The 16,503-nt window shown below is 47.5% G+C and overlaps 6 protein-coding genes across 7 annotated transcripts; 3 read left to right on the top strand and 3 right to left on the bottom strand.

Annotated features, from left to right (window-relative positions):
• The first annotated feature begins 98 nt into the window (after positions 1–98).
• LOC27206497 lies at positions 99–1,720 on the top strand. Its single transcript, XM_039296005.2, has 2 exons — positions 99–207; positions 262–1,720. Exon 2 carries the CDS (start codon positions 301–303, stop codon positions 577–579), a length of 279 nt encoding a protein of 92 aa, XP_039151939.1. The 5' UTR covers positions 99–207; positions 262–300; the 3' UTR covers positions 580–1,720.
• Positions 1,584–4,480, top strand: LOC6732769 (chymotrypsin-like protease CTRL-1). Of its 2 annotated transcripts, XM_002079846.4 has the most exons (6): positions 1,584–1,720; positions 1,955–2,329; positions 2,448–2,556; positions 2,647–2,831; positions 3,896–4,197; positions 4,307–4,480. In XM_002079846.4, exons 1-6 carry the CDS (start codon positions 1,630–1,632, stop codon positions 4,418–4,420), a joined length of 1,176 nt encoding a protein of 391 aa, XP_002079882.2. In that variant the 5' UTR covers positions 1,584–1,629; the 3' UTR covers positions 4,421–4,480. The 2 variants fall into 2 exon arrangements, with proteins under 2 accessions (XP_002079882.2, XP_044779830.1); XM_044923895.1 differs by lacking the exons at positions 3,896–4,197; positions 4,307–4,480 and adding an exon at positions 3,751–3,889.
• A 1,377-nt stretch (positions 4,481–5,857) lies between these two features.
• Positions 5,858–10,620, bottom strand: LOC6732767. The gene is made up of 2 exons (XM_016180370.3): positions 10,194–10,620; positions 5,858–6,090 (listed from the first exon to the last, which is right to left on the bottom strand). Exon 1 carries the CDS (start codon positions 10,468–10,470, stop codon positions 10,216–10,218), a length of 255 nt encoding a protein of 84 aa, XP_016025485.1. The 5' UTR covers positions 10,471–10,620; the 3' UTR covers positions 5,858–6,090; positions 10,194–10,215.
• LOC6732768 (insulin-like peptide receptor) lies at positions 6,286–10,728 on the top strand. Its single transcript, XM_039295957.2, has 7 exons — positions 6,286–6,796; positions 6,895–7,284; positions 7,444–7,685; positions 7,763–7,891; positions 7,946–8,299; positions 8,360–8,663; positions 8,725–10,728. Exons 2-7 carry the CDS (start codon positions 6,910–6,912, stop codon positions 10,159–10,161), a joined length of 2,841 nt encoding a protein of 946 aa, XP_039151891.1. The 5' UTR covers positions 6,286–6,796; positions 6,895–6,909; the 3' UTR covers positions 10,162–10,728.
• Positions 10,729–10,736: 8 nt separating this feature from the next.
• On the bottom strand, positions 10,737–12,196 carry LOC6732766 (tRNA-dihydrouridine(20a/20b) synthase [NAD(P)+]-like). Its single transcript, XM_002079843.4, has 2 exons — positions 12,004–12,196; positions 10,737–11,941 (listed from the first exon to the last, which is right to left on the bottom strand). Exons 1-2 carry the CDS (start codon positions 12,089–12,091, stop codon positions 10,839–10,841), a joined length of 1,191 nt encoding a protein of 396 aa, XP_002079879.1. The 5' UTR covers positions 12,092–12,196; the 3' UTR covers positions 10,737–10,838.
• A 75-nt stretch (positions 12,197–12,271) lies between these two features.
• LOC6732765 (protein phosphatase PHLPP-like protein) lies at positions 12,272–16,425 on the bottom strand. The gene is made up of 5 exons (XM_002079842.4): positions 15,538–16,425; positions 15,270–15,423; positions 14,242–15,038; positions 13,553–14,173; positions 12,272–13,491 (listed from the first exon to the last, which is right to left on the bottom strand). The coding sequence occupies exons 1-5, from the start codon at positions 15,739–15,741 to the stop codon at positions 12,403–12,405; spliced, it is 2,865 nt and encodes a 954-aa protein (XP_002079878.2). The 5' UTR covers positions 15,742–16,425; the 3' UTR covers positions 12,272–12,402.
• Between the last annotated feature and the right edge of the window lie 78 nt (positions 16,426–16,503).

Below are 16,503 nucleotides of genomic sequence, written 5' to 3'. Positions count from 1 at the left end.
ATGGAAAAGCATTCTTTTGTTGGCCATTTAATGGGTTAACAGTTTAGCAGGTAAATTATGCAATATGCAATGTAAAACGTCCACAATAAGCATTGCAATTAATTAGTTACTTTTGTTCCTTCTAAAACAAGTGATAAATAAAAAAAATATCTATGCATTGCATTTACCTTCAAAATAAAGAGCTCACTTTCGTAATTTTCCGAATTGGTTGGTACAGCTGCTTTCAAATTCTGTAACTTTTTAAAGATTTTAAAACCACAGAGTTATCGACTTTGGAGAAGGACTGACACCTTGAGCACCATGTGTTTCAATGTACTGGGCGTGAGCAATCTTCTACCCGATTGCAGCATTGAAAACCAGGTCCATCTGTACTCTTTGCTGCAGCAACTCCAGAACCAGGATCGTCGTCCGGAGGAAGTGAGTGACGAGTTGCGGGATCGCTACAACGTATTCCGCCAGGTTTTGCCCAACTACCCGGCACCGGAACAGCCAGACGAGGATCTGCTAATATTCGTTGATGAGTTGTTTCAGGAGCAGCCAGCAATATGGGCCTTCACAGACAGAATCCTGTCTGAATAGTGATTCCGAGCAGATTGGCATCGGCATGGACCGCCATCATTAGACCACATTCATTTAAAAAGTGAAATTATGTCTTTGGTTAAGTGTCTGCCAAGTGGTCGGAGTGGCGTTAAATGTAATGAAAGTAAAACGCTGCCATTAAATGTTCGACAATAAAAAAGGAAAATTCGGCATAAAATTACAAAACAATTTGGTGGTCAGTGGTACTGGCAAACACATACGTATATTAAGCAATTTAATGTGCGTTTGTCGCGCTTGTTTTCCTGCCTAAAAAACTGGAACCGGCTGGCCGTTTGTCCAGTGAAATGCGCCAGCTTATCAAATCTAAATGATCTCATTCAACATATTTTATTATTACCCAAAACAAAATAGAATGCGAGAAACGTAAGCTAATCTCACTTAAATAATAGCATACATCACCAAACAGGGGAAAGTGTAGGCCAAGTGGAGCTTGGAGTGCCCTACCAAAAGGGGGATACTTTAAAGAAGTGATATAAACCATTAAGTAATAAGCTAAAATACTCTGAAGTTCCTGATACAGATCAACGTTATATCTACCTTGTTTTGTATATCATGTTGTAGGGCATTCAATAGTTGCTTAGGCCTAACCCACCGACCCTAAACTCACTTTTACCAAAACGACCACTAATGGCCAAAACGAGAAAAAAGCACTCAGTGCACTGCGGACGGATTCACGAGATCGCTTGCAATGGACGGACGGATCCGCAGTTCTGCCATAGAAATATGTATCTATCTGAACGGCTGGAGGGTAAATTACAACCTGGAAATGGTCGCGAATCGAGACCAAACTGTCATAAAAATCAGTTAATAACCGCAGCCAAGTATATAGAAGTTAATATGTGTGCGATACACTTATCTGGTTGTGTGAATACGTAGATTTTCATTTTCATTTGGCCAGATCGGCCAGTTGGGGCATCGCCTCGTTTAGTTGACTGAGTTTTGTTCACCTGCACGGTTCGAATTACCGGAAACCGAAGTTCTGAGCCTTTACCTGCAAATAGTATTACTACTTAAAAGTATAAAGCATATATGCAAAAGTTTAAGAAAATGCACGCGTTAACAATACTTTTACCAGTTTTGCAACTATTGGCAAGCGTTCGAGCGGAATCGGGAGAATTCGGTAGGATATAGTCAAAAAGGATAATAGTGCTACTAAAAGTGATAAATATTCAAAATAAAAATATAACATCATCAAAGTTAGAGAATGAATATTACTAAGTATTTTATTGAATCTGGAAATTACTCCTGTGATGGTACTACCTTGAAATTCAAATTAAATGTGAACGGTGTATGAAACATGCCAATATTTAGTGCCGAAAAAACCAAGATCCAGCCTAACCTAAGCATCTTGCAGAGAAACTTCTGGTGCCCGTGAGCCACGGAAACGCAGAGCAGAGGAGCGGAGCACGGAGCAACGAGACTACTGGACACTCGGTGTCCGCCCGCTCCTACTACGACGTGGTGCAAAACGCCGGACAGACGGGCTGCTCCGTGGGCACCGAGTGCACCCCGCTCCACGACTGCACCGCTCTGATCTACGAGGTGGCCCGGAGCTGCTACTACGGCGACAAGTCGCTCTACTGCGGCGGAGCCAGCGAGGAGCTGCCCTACGTCTGCTGCCCCAGCAGTCCGCTGGAGAAGAACCAGGTGTGCGGCAAGTCCCTGGTCCAGGGGCACTTCTACAAGGGACTGGGCTCCTATCCCTTCGTCGCGCGCATCGGCTTCAAACGTAAGAGATATATTTAGTAGACAAATGCAGGATTTCGCCAGTTGAAAATATATATTTTTTGTGTCAATAATAGATTATTTCTAGATGTTTCTAAAGTAATTGTTAAATTAATATTTAGATGTCAACACTGGAGCCTTTGCTTATCCGTGTGCCGGAGCCGTAATTGCCCGCCGGGTCATCCTCACGGCCGCCCATTGCGCTCTGGCCAAGGCCGATGGACACCGACTGTAAGTTGGCCACTGGGTGCAGTGCATCACGATGCTTATGGGTTGGCGAGGCATCTGATCGACTTTCTCCCACACTCCGCACTTTTGCAGGTCATCGGTGCGCGTGGGCGAGTACGATACGAGTAGCGATCCGGACTGCGCCAACACCGGATTCTGTGCACCGCGGTCGGTCAACCACGCCATCAGCCATGTGATCGTGCATCCCGACTACAAGCAGGGCCAGTATCACCATGACATTGCTCTGTTGGTGCTGAAAACGCCGCTAAACTATTCGGGTGAGTTCTGGGCGGGATGGGGAGGAGGCACCCCTATATATGTATATCTATATTCATACGTATAGTCCGTATCGAAGTCCAATGGGTGGTTACGCTTGGCAGTGTCGGCGTTAATTAAAAATCGTTTTGTTCTGTCATCTTTCCGACCGCTCCACTCCAAGCTCACATGTCATGTAGCTGATGCGACGAGGTTGGAGCTTGCGATCCCCACATGTCACTTAATTGGGCGGCGTCGGGCTTTGCTGCGTGTTTGCTGTACCAACTAATGGGTTGATCGCGACCTGGTCACTGGATCCACTTTGATTTGTGGCTTTTGGCCTCGGTTCAATGGCTTCGGTAATGGTATACCCGAGCTCGAAAGTAACTCCTCTCACACGCAACCAGGAATCCTGGCCCATTCAGCACTTCACTTCATTGAGAACTTGGCTTGTGTTTACGATACTTGCAAATTGTGGGTTCCCGCTGCCGCGGACTCGAATCGCATCGAACGTGATGCTGATGGTCTGAAATTGAATTCGGAGGCGTAAAACCATATTGCACATAGCATATCGAATAGGGGTCATTAGGGAGCAGCGGACGGCCGATCGGTGAGGCAATCGATTGGCTAATTGCAATTTGGCCAGTTCGTAAACAGATCATTACCGGCGACCCAAAAGGGGCGTCGCCCAGTTGGCTGGCCAACTTGTTTGCGTTCATCCTTATTGCTTTATAATGCCCAATAAAATACAGCGGTCCGAGATAAATCAATGGGCCCAGAGCAAGGGCGTGTTCCAATGGGGAGCTCCTTTTTTCGGCACAAACAAAATTATTACTTGGGACACTCAAAGAAATCAAGTTGCACTTTTGTGCGATTAATCGAATGCTATGTTCATCAATCTGATATCATCTAATAGATACATTTGTATTTCAAACTAAGTAGTTCTGTTTCGGGAGGCCCCCTTTCGAAAAAGTATACGCAAGCCCCTTTGGCCGAGGCAACAATGTTGCAGATTTGGGCAGGTAGCGATCAGAAGTCGAACGTAAGATTAATGGCGGCCAACCCATTTCCCATCTCGCACCGCCAGTGGCTACACAGCCCATCTGCCTGCAGAAGACACGCGCCAACCTGGTGGTGGGCAAACGGGCTACCATCGCCGGTTGGGGCAAGATGTCCACGTCGAGTGTCCGCCAGCCGGAGATGTCGCATCTGGACGTGCCGCTGACCAGCTGGGACCTGTGCCTGCGCAACTACGGCTCCACGGGTGCCCTGGAATCGCCCAACTCCATCGAGGGTCAATGGATGTGCGCAGGCGGTGAGGGCAAGGACGTCTGCCAAGGATTCGGCGGAGCACCGCTTTTCATACAAGAGAACGGCATCTTTTCACAGGTAATGAAATGCATTCGATCTACAATCCGTTCAATATATCATAATTTACTGTGCCTGAAAACTTTACGTATTTATCTGCAACTAAAACTTTAAGTAACTTATCCCACAGATCGGCATCATGTCCTTTGGATCTGATAACTGCGGCGGTCTGCGCATCCCGAGTGTCTACACATCCGTGGCCCACTTTTCCGAGTGGATTCACGACAACACGCCGCCGGAGTAGACTCCACTTAAGTAGGACCTAAAATTGCATTATTTAAATAAAGATATGAATAAATACCAACATCGGACTATATTTGTTATTCAAAGTCATCTTAGAAAGCTACTGCGTTCTGTAGCGCTTCCCATTGATCTGATATGTTGATCTGAGTTTACACGCACCCAATCACTTAATTGAATTAATTGAACTCTGACACGAACCACTCGACGAGGCTGAAAAATAAGAAAATCATCTTTTATACAAATAAGATGACGGTAGGGAAGTAAAACTTGGGGACTATTGGAACCCTTCTCTTCAAGCAATCGTATCTCATATTGTAGCTCCAATGATTAATCTTTTCTTTATTAAAAATAATATATTTGAAATTGTGTGAGACAGAACTAAAAAAGATTGTGAATATTTTAATAATGAATAAATAAAACTTCATATAAACTTAACTTTATTAAGAAACTCACAAGATGATTCTTAAAAAACAACATAAATTGGTATTCCTTATAATAGAGCACATTAAAAGGGAAGACAAATGAGTTAATCAAGGTGAACCACTGATTTCACAGCGCAGTACACAGAGAGCAAAATGCATATTTTGGAGCATATACTTCAGAATCGAAATTCACATTTCTTAGCCACTTCTGCAGTAACTTTTGTTTAGAATTCACTTTAGCCACATTACCCTGTTTTGTTACAGAGCTCCACCTTCATTTCTTTATGCACATTCTATGCTCTCCGCAAACGAAAACTCCTCATTGCCGGCTCGTTAAACTTAATCGCTCCAGAGTCTGCATGGGAATTCTCCTGCCTGGACTTCGAGTTGACCATGTGCGTGCGGAGAGAAGAGTCCAGTCCGAGATGCCGATGAGGATGCCGGTACCGGTGCCATGTGGCTAATTGGAGTCAGCTGTTTTTATGAGCCACTGTGATCAGCTGGTGGTTTGGCAGGAGCTGGAGTTGGAGTTGGTGCTGGTGCTGGAGCCCATAAGTGGGGCCATAAAAATGGAAATGGCTGCACTGCGCCAAAGAGCGCATAGAATCGGAATAGAATGGAATTCCTCGGATTCCTCGATTGCTGGCCATTGCATAAGCTGCGTACAAATTAACTGGCTCACATTCCCGCAGAAATCAAACGACGGCCTAATCAATTCACGAGAACACTTTGCCCCGCCGAAGGCAGAGTATCTGGCCATCGGCGAGTCCCGGGGACGGCGGCGATGCTGGGGCAGAAGCCACTAAATGGAAAATCAATTTGTTTGCTCTCCACGACGGACGAGCTTCCCAGACGGTCAGTCGGCAGTCGATCGTCGCGAGGTGAGCACCGCGTCGCGCTCTCGCATCTCCCATTTTGCACTGGGCGAAAAAATCCTTCGAACAGCGTCGAAAATATTTTAATTGCCTACCCTGTGTGTGTGTCCAGCTAAAGTTGCCCAAGAATGAAAAGCTGAATTTGTATTTTTTTTTTAATTCTTATATTTAACAGTCTGGCTGTTTGGCACCAACTAATTGAGGTGCCTAAATATATAGCTAAATATATTAGTGAACTACCACGATCAATTCTAATTTCGCTTGCAGTGCGCGAAACGCTCAAGTTATTTTAACGGTGTAAATTACAAAATACGATTTCTTAAAAACTACGTGCTTCATCCATTGAGGTAGTGACGATCAAAGTGTTCAAATCCCTGGAAGTATAAAAAATATATATAAATATATACATTTAAAAAGAATATGTATTTAAACTATTAAACAAATAGAATTATAAAGAGTTAATTTATGCACATGTGAATAAAAAGTGAATAAAAAAATACGATCCAAAATTATCAGTGATTTTACAAATTTATATTTCAACAATGTTTATAACTCCCTTGTTTTTCAAGCTCAAGATCTTCATGCCGAGCTACTAAAGCATATTTGAAAATTTGAGACATGCAGACCCGTTTTTTTTAAATGAGTTCTGCCCACATACCATATAGTGAATTTTTATAGTTCTCAATTAGGAAAAGATGATTTGAGTGTATGGCAACCCCCGCGAGTGAATATAAGAGCCGAAGATCGCTCTGCACGAGCCCAAACTAATCCAATTAAAAAACAAACAATAAACAAATACGATCGAAGGAATTGTTTTTGACGTGCGTAATGCGCCTGTGTGGTAACGTGTTTGTTTACGCTTCCGATCTAGACAGTAAACCAAAATAATTAGCGTAGATTTAACAACAAAAAGCGAGCCCTCCGTGCGCGATATTTCGCCAGCGATAGCGAGAGCTCAAAAAAAGCGCCCAAGTCATAAATATCGGGCCTAATCAGATGGACGCTGGAGAGTAAGGGCGCTAATTGGGCATGCTACATATGTACAACTAACTGTAAGCTGATCGGATCGAAAAAACATAGGTTCGGTAGAAACGGCGCAATATGTGGGGGCGACAGCGCTGCCGGCAGAAGAAGCTAAAGAGGATAAGCGAAAAATAAAGTTCAAAACTCTTTTCAAGTCCCAGCTTGGCAACATGCACTGCGGCAACATGCTGCTGGCCGTCAGCCTCATGTTGCTGGCGCTATATGGCCCCTGCGCCGAATCCAAAACGGAGCACGAGTGCACCAGCATCGACATCCGAAACGAGTGCAAGAACATGCATCTGCTGGACAACTGCACCGTGGTCACCGGATACGTGATGATCACGCTGATCACCATCGAACAGCGCTGCAACTTCTCGGAGTACTCATACCCGCTGCTCACCGAGATCACCGAGTTCATGATCTTCACCGACGTGCGCGGCCTGGTCAACATCACCGAGATGTTCCCGCACCTGACCGTCATTCGGGGCCGTCGGCTGTTCCTCAACTACGCGCTCGGCGTCACCAACATGCACGAGCTGGAACAGGTGAGAGATCCTAAGCACATTCCATTGATAATGGAAAAGATTGATCCCTAAAGTGCTTGTGTTATAAGAAGAAATACCTAATTTCTTAGATTTTTGAACCATTTGCATGTTTTTTTTTGTGTAAAATAATCTCCATTTTGATAACTCCTGAACTCCCAGCTGGCCTTTCCCAAATTGGTGGCCATTCAACGAGGACAAGTCTACATCGGCAGCTGCCCCAAGCTCTGCAGCATCGCCCGGGTTAATTGGGATCTGCTGACGCTCACTAGAGGCGAGAACAACATCATAATGGTCAATAAAAACTGCAGCACACCGGTTTGCTCTGGATGCAGTTCCTCGCACTGCTGGTCGAATCACTACTGCCAACGATCCGTCAACGAAAATGTCGCCAATCCGAAGGGGTAAGAAATACTTGAAATTAATCTAGACTAACTTTTTATACTCTCCTTGAATGATAAATGCTGATCCCTAATCGCAGCAACATAAACGCATGCCACGAGGAGTGCTTGGGTGGCTGCAAGAACAACTCATTATCCCCAGCTGACTGCAGCGTCTGCCGCGGACTCAGTGATGATGGTGTCTGCGTGAAGAGCTGTCCGAAGGACAAGTGAGTGGACACTTTCTGCCGCATCCGGCTCTATATAAGCGTACTGTCTTACAGGTACGTCATGGAGAACTATCAGCGCTGCTATACGAAGGCCGAGTGTGTGCTAAAGCACGGCTATGTTATTTCCGGAACACAGTGCGTGGCTTTCTGTCCCAGCGGCTACAAGACGAACAACCGGTCGGAGTGCGTGCTCTGTAGCCCCGATGAGGCTTGTATCAGCTTCTGCACGCCGGAGTGGCCAGGAAAAGCGTTTACCGTATACAATCTGGCTGATGCCGAGAATTTGCGTGGCTGTCAGATCTTCAATGGCAGCCTGGTCATCACAATCCGCAACAAGGTGAACGAGACGCAGTTGTACCAGAGCTTCACTAGTATGCGCGAGGTTCGGGGGCATGTAAAAGTCTATCGGTGGGTTTTAATATTTTAGGTGTTTCACTGTCATTTAAACATATTTATTTCTTGTCGCAGTTCCTCCCAGTTAAGAAGCTTGCAATTCTTGAGGAATTTGGAGCGCGTTCATGGTGATCCCCTAGAGAATCGCCACTACTCCTTCATACTTTATGACAACAAGGAGCTGTCCGAGCTGTGGACACCCTCGCGGCAACTGGAGTTCATGGAGGGCGGCATGTTCATGCATCGCAACAACAAACTGTGCAACCGGAGGATGCGAGAGTTCCAAAACGCTGTGACCCATGATAGAGCCCTGGACTCCCTGCAGACCAACGACCAGGAGGTGCAGTGCAGCCCCTCGAAATTGCAGCTAAATGTGCAGGTAAATAGCCCTAGCTTTTCTTAAGATATATACTGACGATCTCTGTTTTACTTATATTCAGAAACGAACCCATCGGTCTGTGAAGCTAAGCTGGCTCAAGTCACAAACAAGCCAGAAGATTGAGGTGATCCACCGACCTTTATTGCCGGGGAAACTGTACCACGAAGAAAGTGAACTGGAAGCGCCCATATGTACACGAATCAACTGGAAACGGCGCCTCCTCTTCCCTGACGATCTGATCGAAAATGGCACTCACTATCTTTTCGACTTGGATGATCTTCAACCGGACACACGGTATGCCGTCCTGCTGCGTACTTTCGGCAATGATAAGGCGCATGAGGCGTATGAGGCTCGCAGCGAATTGACCTACGTGCAGACGGAGCTGGACATTCCAAAGCCTCCGTTGCTGGAGCTGGTCAAGAAGACCGATAGCTCGCTGACGGTTCGAATGGCCAGTCACGACCATGTTAGCTTTCTTCTTACGGTCTTTGAATTGAGCGATGATCAGGCGTATATAGAGCAAAGGAACTACTGCCACCAGCCGTCGTACGTGTGGCAAGACATGGACGGCCCTAGGTGGATGGCGTACGAGGACTACGACGACTGCTGTGCCCAGAAGGCCGAGCAGTTGGAGGACTCTCGATTCATTGCGGACATGAGGGAGCAATATCGCTGCACCCTTGATGATCGCAAGCAGTGCCGACATCTGGCACTTACAGAGGCCTCGCTTCCACAGCTTCGGCTGCCGGGAAACACCACGGAGTACGAGCTTAAGGCGCTGCATCGCTATCGCCTGTATGCGCTTCAGCTGCAAGCCTGCAATCAACTGGGATGCAGCAGCCACACAACGCTCTACGGACGAACGAACTATACAATGGGTGCCGATCTTCTCACCCAACTGTATGCCTGCCATATTCCGGAAATGGACAAGTACATTATGCGCTTCGACGAGCCTAAGAAGCCCAATGGCCTGGTGACCAACTACGTAATTCACTTTCGCAACAACTTCTCGCAGACACACGTCGGGTGTGTAACGCGGATGGATCACCAGAGTGCCGGCTACATGTACGTGAAGCAGATAAACATCACTTTCACCGAGTGCGCTGTGCGGGTTCATTCCCTGGCCGGGGATGTGATGACGCCGTACATGCCAATCAGCCTGTGCAGCGACGGGGACCGTCTACAGGCGTTTCACAGCAGGGAGGCCAAGGAACTTTCGCCAGAAATCACAGACATGCCAGCCACAGCGTCACATGGCCGTGGCATTAGCATATTCCTGATCTGCTTCCTCTTTGGGTGCAGTGTATCGCTGGTTTGGGTTCTTTACAAGCGGCGATGTTGGAGGAAGTTGCCGGGACTCCGGCGATATGTGCCCGTGCGGGAGCAGTGGCTGCGGGACCGACAACAAACTGAGGATCGCGAAATCCTGGTCGACGGTTTTGAGACAGTTCGTTTTCAGAACAACAACAACAGCCAGGCGGACGATTATCCCATGTAAACGATAATATACATTTGTATGTGAAAACTTACCTTGCTTGCTCAAGGATAGACCCTAGGTGGAGGATGTGCTGGGCTTGGTTGTGGGCTCCGACTTGTCGGCGTCATCGTCCAGGCTCTTGCCGCTGGCCAGGAGAACAGCTGGAACACTGCTGGAGGTCGCCGGGAGGACCTCGCTGTCGGAAGGGGGTGTGGGCGTCCGGGGAGTTAGCAATTGTTGGCGGCTCCTCAGGCGCTCCATCTTAGCCTGCTCGTACTCCTTGAGATCGGACAGCTTCAGCTGGATGGTCTGCAGTTCGCGGCGTCGCATTTTTCCGGGATGTTTTTTTTTTTTGGGAGGAAGTATACAATCTGTATATCTCTATATCGATAAGGCATAGAAGTTATCGGATGCACTAGCTCGCCAGGGATGACATAGGTTAGTCAACATATCGATAACATTAGTACCATTTTCCCATTATTAACATGAAGGGGTTTATTTTAAATGAAAATCATTTTATCTTTCAAATAATTGATGTACCTAAGTATTGGCTTATATTGTGTGGGAAATAAAATATACAAAAACTTGGCCGCCGATTGTTTTTTCACTATAAAGTGTTTAAATATATTAGATATCAATCTATTTGTTATGTACAAAATCTATGCCCCACCAAACTAGTGATATATTTATAAAACAATTTACTCCTCGTCACCAAAGAGTCCTCCCAGTTCCAAATCTTCTCCGCCAGTTCCGGTCAACTGATGTGCTCTGAATTCCGTAAAGAACTTTCCGTCGCTTTTCGAACTCCAGGCCTGCTCATCCGACTCGGCGGCAATGTGCCGGGCGTGCTTGGGCGGTGTGAAGTGGGTGTACGTGCAATCCGTGTAGTCAGCCGATGGTGTGTCGTCCTCACTGTATTCCAGATTGTAGTGCTTCTTCAGGAAGTCGACGACCTGTTCTTTGGAACCCAAACTGTTGAATTGCACTCGAAGATCTCGTTTCATGTGAGCGCTATACATGAAGGTGAGGTGGTGGTGAAAGCACTGAAACAGCAGGTTATCCCTGGCAGCAGAGGCTATATCCAACCACTGTTGTACACAGGACAATGGCGTTGTTTTGCCCTCTGGATAGCTTCTATTGAAGAGAGCCGGATTAGCAAGCAAGCCTCGAGCAGCCATTACACCAGCTGCACCCGTCTGTTCATGCATATCGCAAGCATCCCTGTAGCTCTCCACATTACCGTTGACTATCAGGGGGATCTGAAGGGACTGGCGCACCTGGGACATGGATGGGATGTCTAGCGTGTCCTTCGAGTGTTTTTGGGCTGGCGTCCGACCGTGAAGTGTTAGAAAGGTGACGCCCGCGTGCTCCAACTGGCGGGCTAAATCGATAGTGCGCTGCAAGGACTCCTCACCTCCCAGCAGACGCATCTTCACCGAGACACTGAAATCCCCAGGCAGTGTGCGCCTCACTTCCTGAACCACTTGATGCACTAGCTCCGGCTGGCGCAGCATTCCGCAACCGTAGCCCTTCGCCATTGCCCAGCTTTGTGGACATCCGCAGTTTAGATCGATGCCATCGACATATGGGTAGATGAGCTGGGCGGATGTGACGAATTCCGTAGGATCCTTGGCCGCAAACTGAGCGATCAGCGGCTGATCATCTGCACCCGTGGAGAACTCGTTCTGGCGGGCCTTTTCGCTATTGTTAATGGAGTCCGAGATCATCATGGGTGTAAACGCTAGTTGTACTCCATTCAGACGTACTAGACGCCGAAATTCCAGCTTACTATAGCGCACCACTGAGAAATAATTGTGCAGATTTAGCAATAGAATACTGGCTAATCGTATTTTAGGAATTTACTTGGAGCGCTGACCCGCACGAAATCCGATTGTGCTTCCGCGAACAGCGCAGCGATGTCGTGGTGCGGTCTCTGCTGCGGCAGGTGCATGGTTATAAAATATTTAAAGGTAAACAAAAATAAACAATTGCCAAACGTGGTACAAAGCCGCTAATGCATATCGGTGGCTACCACGTGAGGGAAATCGATAGATTAGCAATCGCTTAATACATACCGATACATTGCACGGTAATAACGGGTTTTGGTACGACGGTTTGTAATACGGTGATTTTAGTAACGAATATATTTTTTTATTTTCATAGTTTAGAGAGTCTTAAGACAAACTAATAATGCAATTATCTAACGAATATTTTCTTACACTTAAACTTATTGTAAATACCCCGATGAAAGACAACCCTAAGCTAAAGTTCCGTCGTGGCCACTCCCCAGTACTTTCGCATTCTACTCTCGTGCTCGTTGAAGTCATCATCGTCGTGCTCCTCTTCGTCCAGGATGTTTCTCTCCCGCTCCTGGGTAACGGCAAAGTCGTACTCGAAATTGTAGGGCATCAGTCGCTGAAGGGATCCAAAATAGGCTGAATTTGGACCTGTGGACCGCTTGACTGTGCCTCCGTGAAACTTGGGCCGTGGCTTGGCATCAAATATATTATAGCCGTAGCTATGGGCCTGCTGGAAGGAGAGGGCACTGCCAAAGTGTCCTGGGGGCGATTGCTTCACCTGATGATATGAACCCAGAGGCACAGAAGTCGTTATGGGTTGGGGTAATTGAGGAGTGCTGGTCGAGATGAACTTGTTGGTGACAGTCCGCATTAAATTCGAGGTAAAGTCATTCCGTTCTGGAAGAACTGTAGCTGCCATGATGGCATTGGGTACGGTACGTTGTTTAGTGAAAGACTTAGAGATGGTGTTTAGCTCCTTATCGAACAGCAGCTGGGTGTTCTGCTCCAGCATGTACTCCCAGCACTTGAACTGCTCCTCTGAAAGCACTGATTCTGATACCGACTCTGTTTCGTCCAGCATCTCAAGCTGTTGCTCCTCCTGCAGGACACGGGCATGGGCCAGTACGAACTCATCGTCCTTATCCTTGGCCAGCAGGTCCCGATCACTTTGCCCACTTGGCGAGGATCGTCCTGCCAGCGGCTCCTGTTCAATGGCTCGGTGGCGACAGGCGTTGCTCCGGTCGCAGCACGTACGCTTGCAAACTGATCCACTGGACAAAGGTAAGGAAATCGGCTGGGGCTTCTTGCGTACGCTTTGTTTCAGCTCTCGTATCAGGTGGTCCACATCCGTACCTAGGTGGCGAAAGCGAACCACAATTACACTGAGACTCTCCGCCGCAGCAAAGCTTTGAGCAATGTCCACCAGTCGCTTGGCCGCAAGCAGGGAGTTCTCCTCCTTTCGGATCTCTCGGGCTGCACGATCAATATCCATCACTGACCAGAGCTGAGCATTGCCCACCACCAAGTACTCGTCGTCGTTGCTGAGAATGAGCTGCAACAAGGAACCGCTTTCAATTTGATTGGACTAAATATTTGGTGTGGTAAAAACTTGCCTCTAACACATGTGGATCTGGCATGGAATGACTCTGATCCTTTTGAATGCCTTCCGCTTTGGTAAGACGCAACTGGGAGGTGCGTCGTATCAGATAAGCGTCCAGGCCTCCAGTGCTTGCCATGCGTAGGACGTATCGTTTGCTCTTCAGCGGTCTTACTTTGGAAGGAGCGCGTGTCCTGGTAAGATGGAACAATGCGGCACTCCGCACACTGCCACATTGCTGCTGCGCCGCCAGCAGGGTAAACTTCATGTAATCCCTGACCGCCGAGTCCTTGACCATCTGCTCCTGCTTCATCAGATCAGGCACCATATGAGCCATCTCCTGGGCGGCCCGACCGCGACCCTCCAATGCCTCGAACATCCCGTACAGAGCCTCATCTGATCCCCCGTAGTTTGCAGCCCTTAGTTGGTAAACTGAAAGCTTCCGGCAATCACCAGAGCCCGGGGTTTCCGCAAATCCCATGGTCCAAGGCCCAGTGGACTTATTCTGATTCCGTTGGGCACTCACCTGTCGGATCTTGGTTGTCGGCAAAGCAGCTCTATTGTTTCCGGACACATCAATTAGGCTCCAATGGCGCTGGCTCTGGGTCTGACAAACCTTGAACTGCTGCTCGTCCACCTGAAGGATATTGATATTAGTTCCCATTTAAAACCATAAGTTTATGGGTTTAGGTGCTCATATCTTACCTGCAACTGCAAGTTCCCCGATAGATCCAGGTACTTCAGATTCCTTGATGGAACCAATGCCAGCAGATTGACGCGATCCAGATGATTATGCGAGAGATCAAGGACCTTCAGCATGGCTAACTTTGCCAGTTGCGGGGTGCAGAGGAGCAGATTGTTGCAGCAGCGTAGCACCCTGAGCTGACCTAGAGTGGCCACCTCCTCGGGCAGTTGTTGCAGCATGTTACCAGACAAAACTAGGATCTCCAGTTCCGGCCAGTTGCGAACACAGGCGGCGGGCAGGACCCCGATGCGATTGTAGGCCAGATGGAGTACTCTCAACTTGGCGGCATTGTGCAAGGGCTCAAAGATGCTATCATTCAGGTGATTCCCCGCCAGCGACAGATTCACCAGTGCAGCATGGTTATTCTGCTCGTAGCGTGGCAGGGTGGACAGTTTGTTGCAGGAGACATTCAGCGTTTCCAGGCGAGCGTGGGTCACGGCAAAAAAGTTGTCCGGAAGACTCGGTAGCTCATTGCTTTGCAACTGAAGACTCCGGATACTGGAAAAGCCCTCCGGAAATTGGTCCAGCTGCTTCAGATCGTTGTATGCCAGGTCTAAGGACACCAGCTCAGTTATCCTGTAGTTGCGTAACAGTCCTGCCACGTTGCTAAGCCGATTGTGTGAAGCATCCAAGACGGTCAGGGAGGCACATGCTCCGACCCAGTTGGGCAGCTCACTGAAGTTATTGTGAGAGACGTCAATGCGCTGCAGCTTCAGCGGAACTGGATGCGTGTTCGTTGTGGATATGTTGTGCAGGTCTAGAATTCAGATGGGAAAAGTAATAGAAGCCTGTTATAAATTCTACCCATTACTCATATAGCAGATTTCGTCGATCCAACCCTATAAAGTTCTAATCAATTTCCGTCCGTCCGTCCGAATAAAAGCTACTTCTTGGGAATTATATAAGTTTAAAATGTAACGTTAAGCAGCATATTATAAAGACGTGGACGAAATTAATTTAAGGAATACATTCTAAGAGAACCCCTTACAATTATGGTCGGCGACAAGTGTCTGCAAATTGGTGGCATTTATGATCAGTTCCATCAGCTTGTTCCGGCTGCACTTCAGCGTCTCCAGTTGAGCGAGCGAACTGAGATCCAAGACCTCCATTTCGTTTTCGCATACCTCCAGCTGGGTCAAGTACTGCGGACGAAAAGAGAAAACGGCGATTGGGGAAGATGTACAGGCATGCCAGCCGGATATGGAGTACCGGAAGCCGGATGTCGGTTACCGACAGCCGGAGTGGAGTCAACTCACATTGTAGTTGCCAATCAAGATGCTGCCGCCCAGTTGGCTGCCCTTCAGGCTGAGCTTCTGGGGGGATGTCTGGCCAAAAGTGGCCGCCTGCTCCTCCTCCGCCGCCGTCACCTCCGCGGGCAGTGGATGCGGTCCACTGTGGCTGGCACTAACTTTCAGCTTCGATTTGTACGGATCCGCTGGCTTCCTCGTGGCTTTGAGCATTGTTTTCGGCCCTCTCGGGGGTTTCTTTTATTTCACTTCGAGCTCTTGGCAAAGACTCCAACTTCGCTATGCATCAACGAACACCCATCGAGTGGCGATCGCAGCGGATTTCATTTGTTTTCGTGGGGTAATCCACTGCACTATTATTTGTAAAACCTTCTAACTTCACTAGCTTACTAATTCATATCACCATTTGCCTGCACTTATTAGTTCTTCCAAGGGGACTTGCCGAGATTTGGCAATAGGCAACTGTGTGGATTTGGTAATACTCCTACATTTTACTCTATGATCCTCACCCGATAAATGCGACCGCTCAACTGAAGACGAACACGATAACTACGGCTTTGATGACTCTGGGCCGTTACAGAAAGACGGACACGCTTGAGGGATCCTCGGTCTTTCGGTTGCTGGTCGTATTGCCCAAATCCGAGTTGCACTCAAGACGTGGAAGTACAGTGGTACACTTTCAGTGAACCGCATTAAAGCTCGTAAGTTTTAAAAGTATAGTAATACATATACGCGATATCGAAGGGAACTAAGAAAACTGTATAATCAAAGTCTCAATTTTATTTTTTTTTTAATTTATTCCCGCTTGAATAATGGATATATTCATTCATTTGTAATCAGAAAGTGGGATCGTTTAAATTTTTATAATTAAATATTCCGTTCGTGTTATACAGCACCCACTGTACAGGCCTAGAGAAGACTTGGCCATTCAAAAGAGGGTGAGTTTCAGCAATCCGATCAAAGAGCACGAGCGAG

Source organism: Drosophila simulans, chromosome 2L (genome assembly GCF_016746395.2).
Source record: "Drosophila simulans strain w501 chromosome 2L, Prin_Dsim_3.1, whole genome shotgun sequence".
Classification (NCBI taxonomy): Eukaryota; Metazoa; Arthropoda; class Insecta; order Diptera; family Drosophilidae; genus Drosophila; species Drosophila simulans.
The sequence above is the reverse complement of the archived record's forward strand: the minus strand, read 5'-3'. Positions and strand labels throughout refer to the sequence as shown.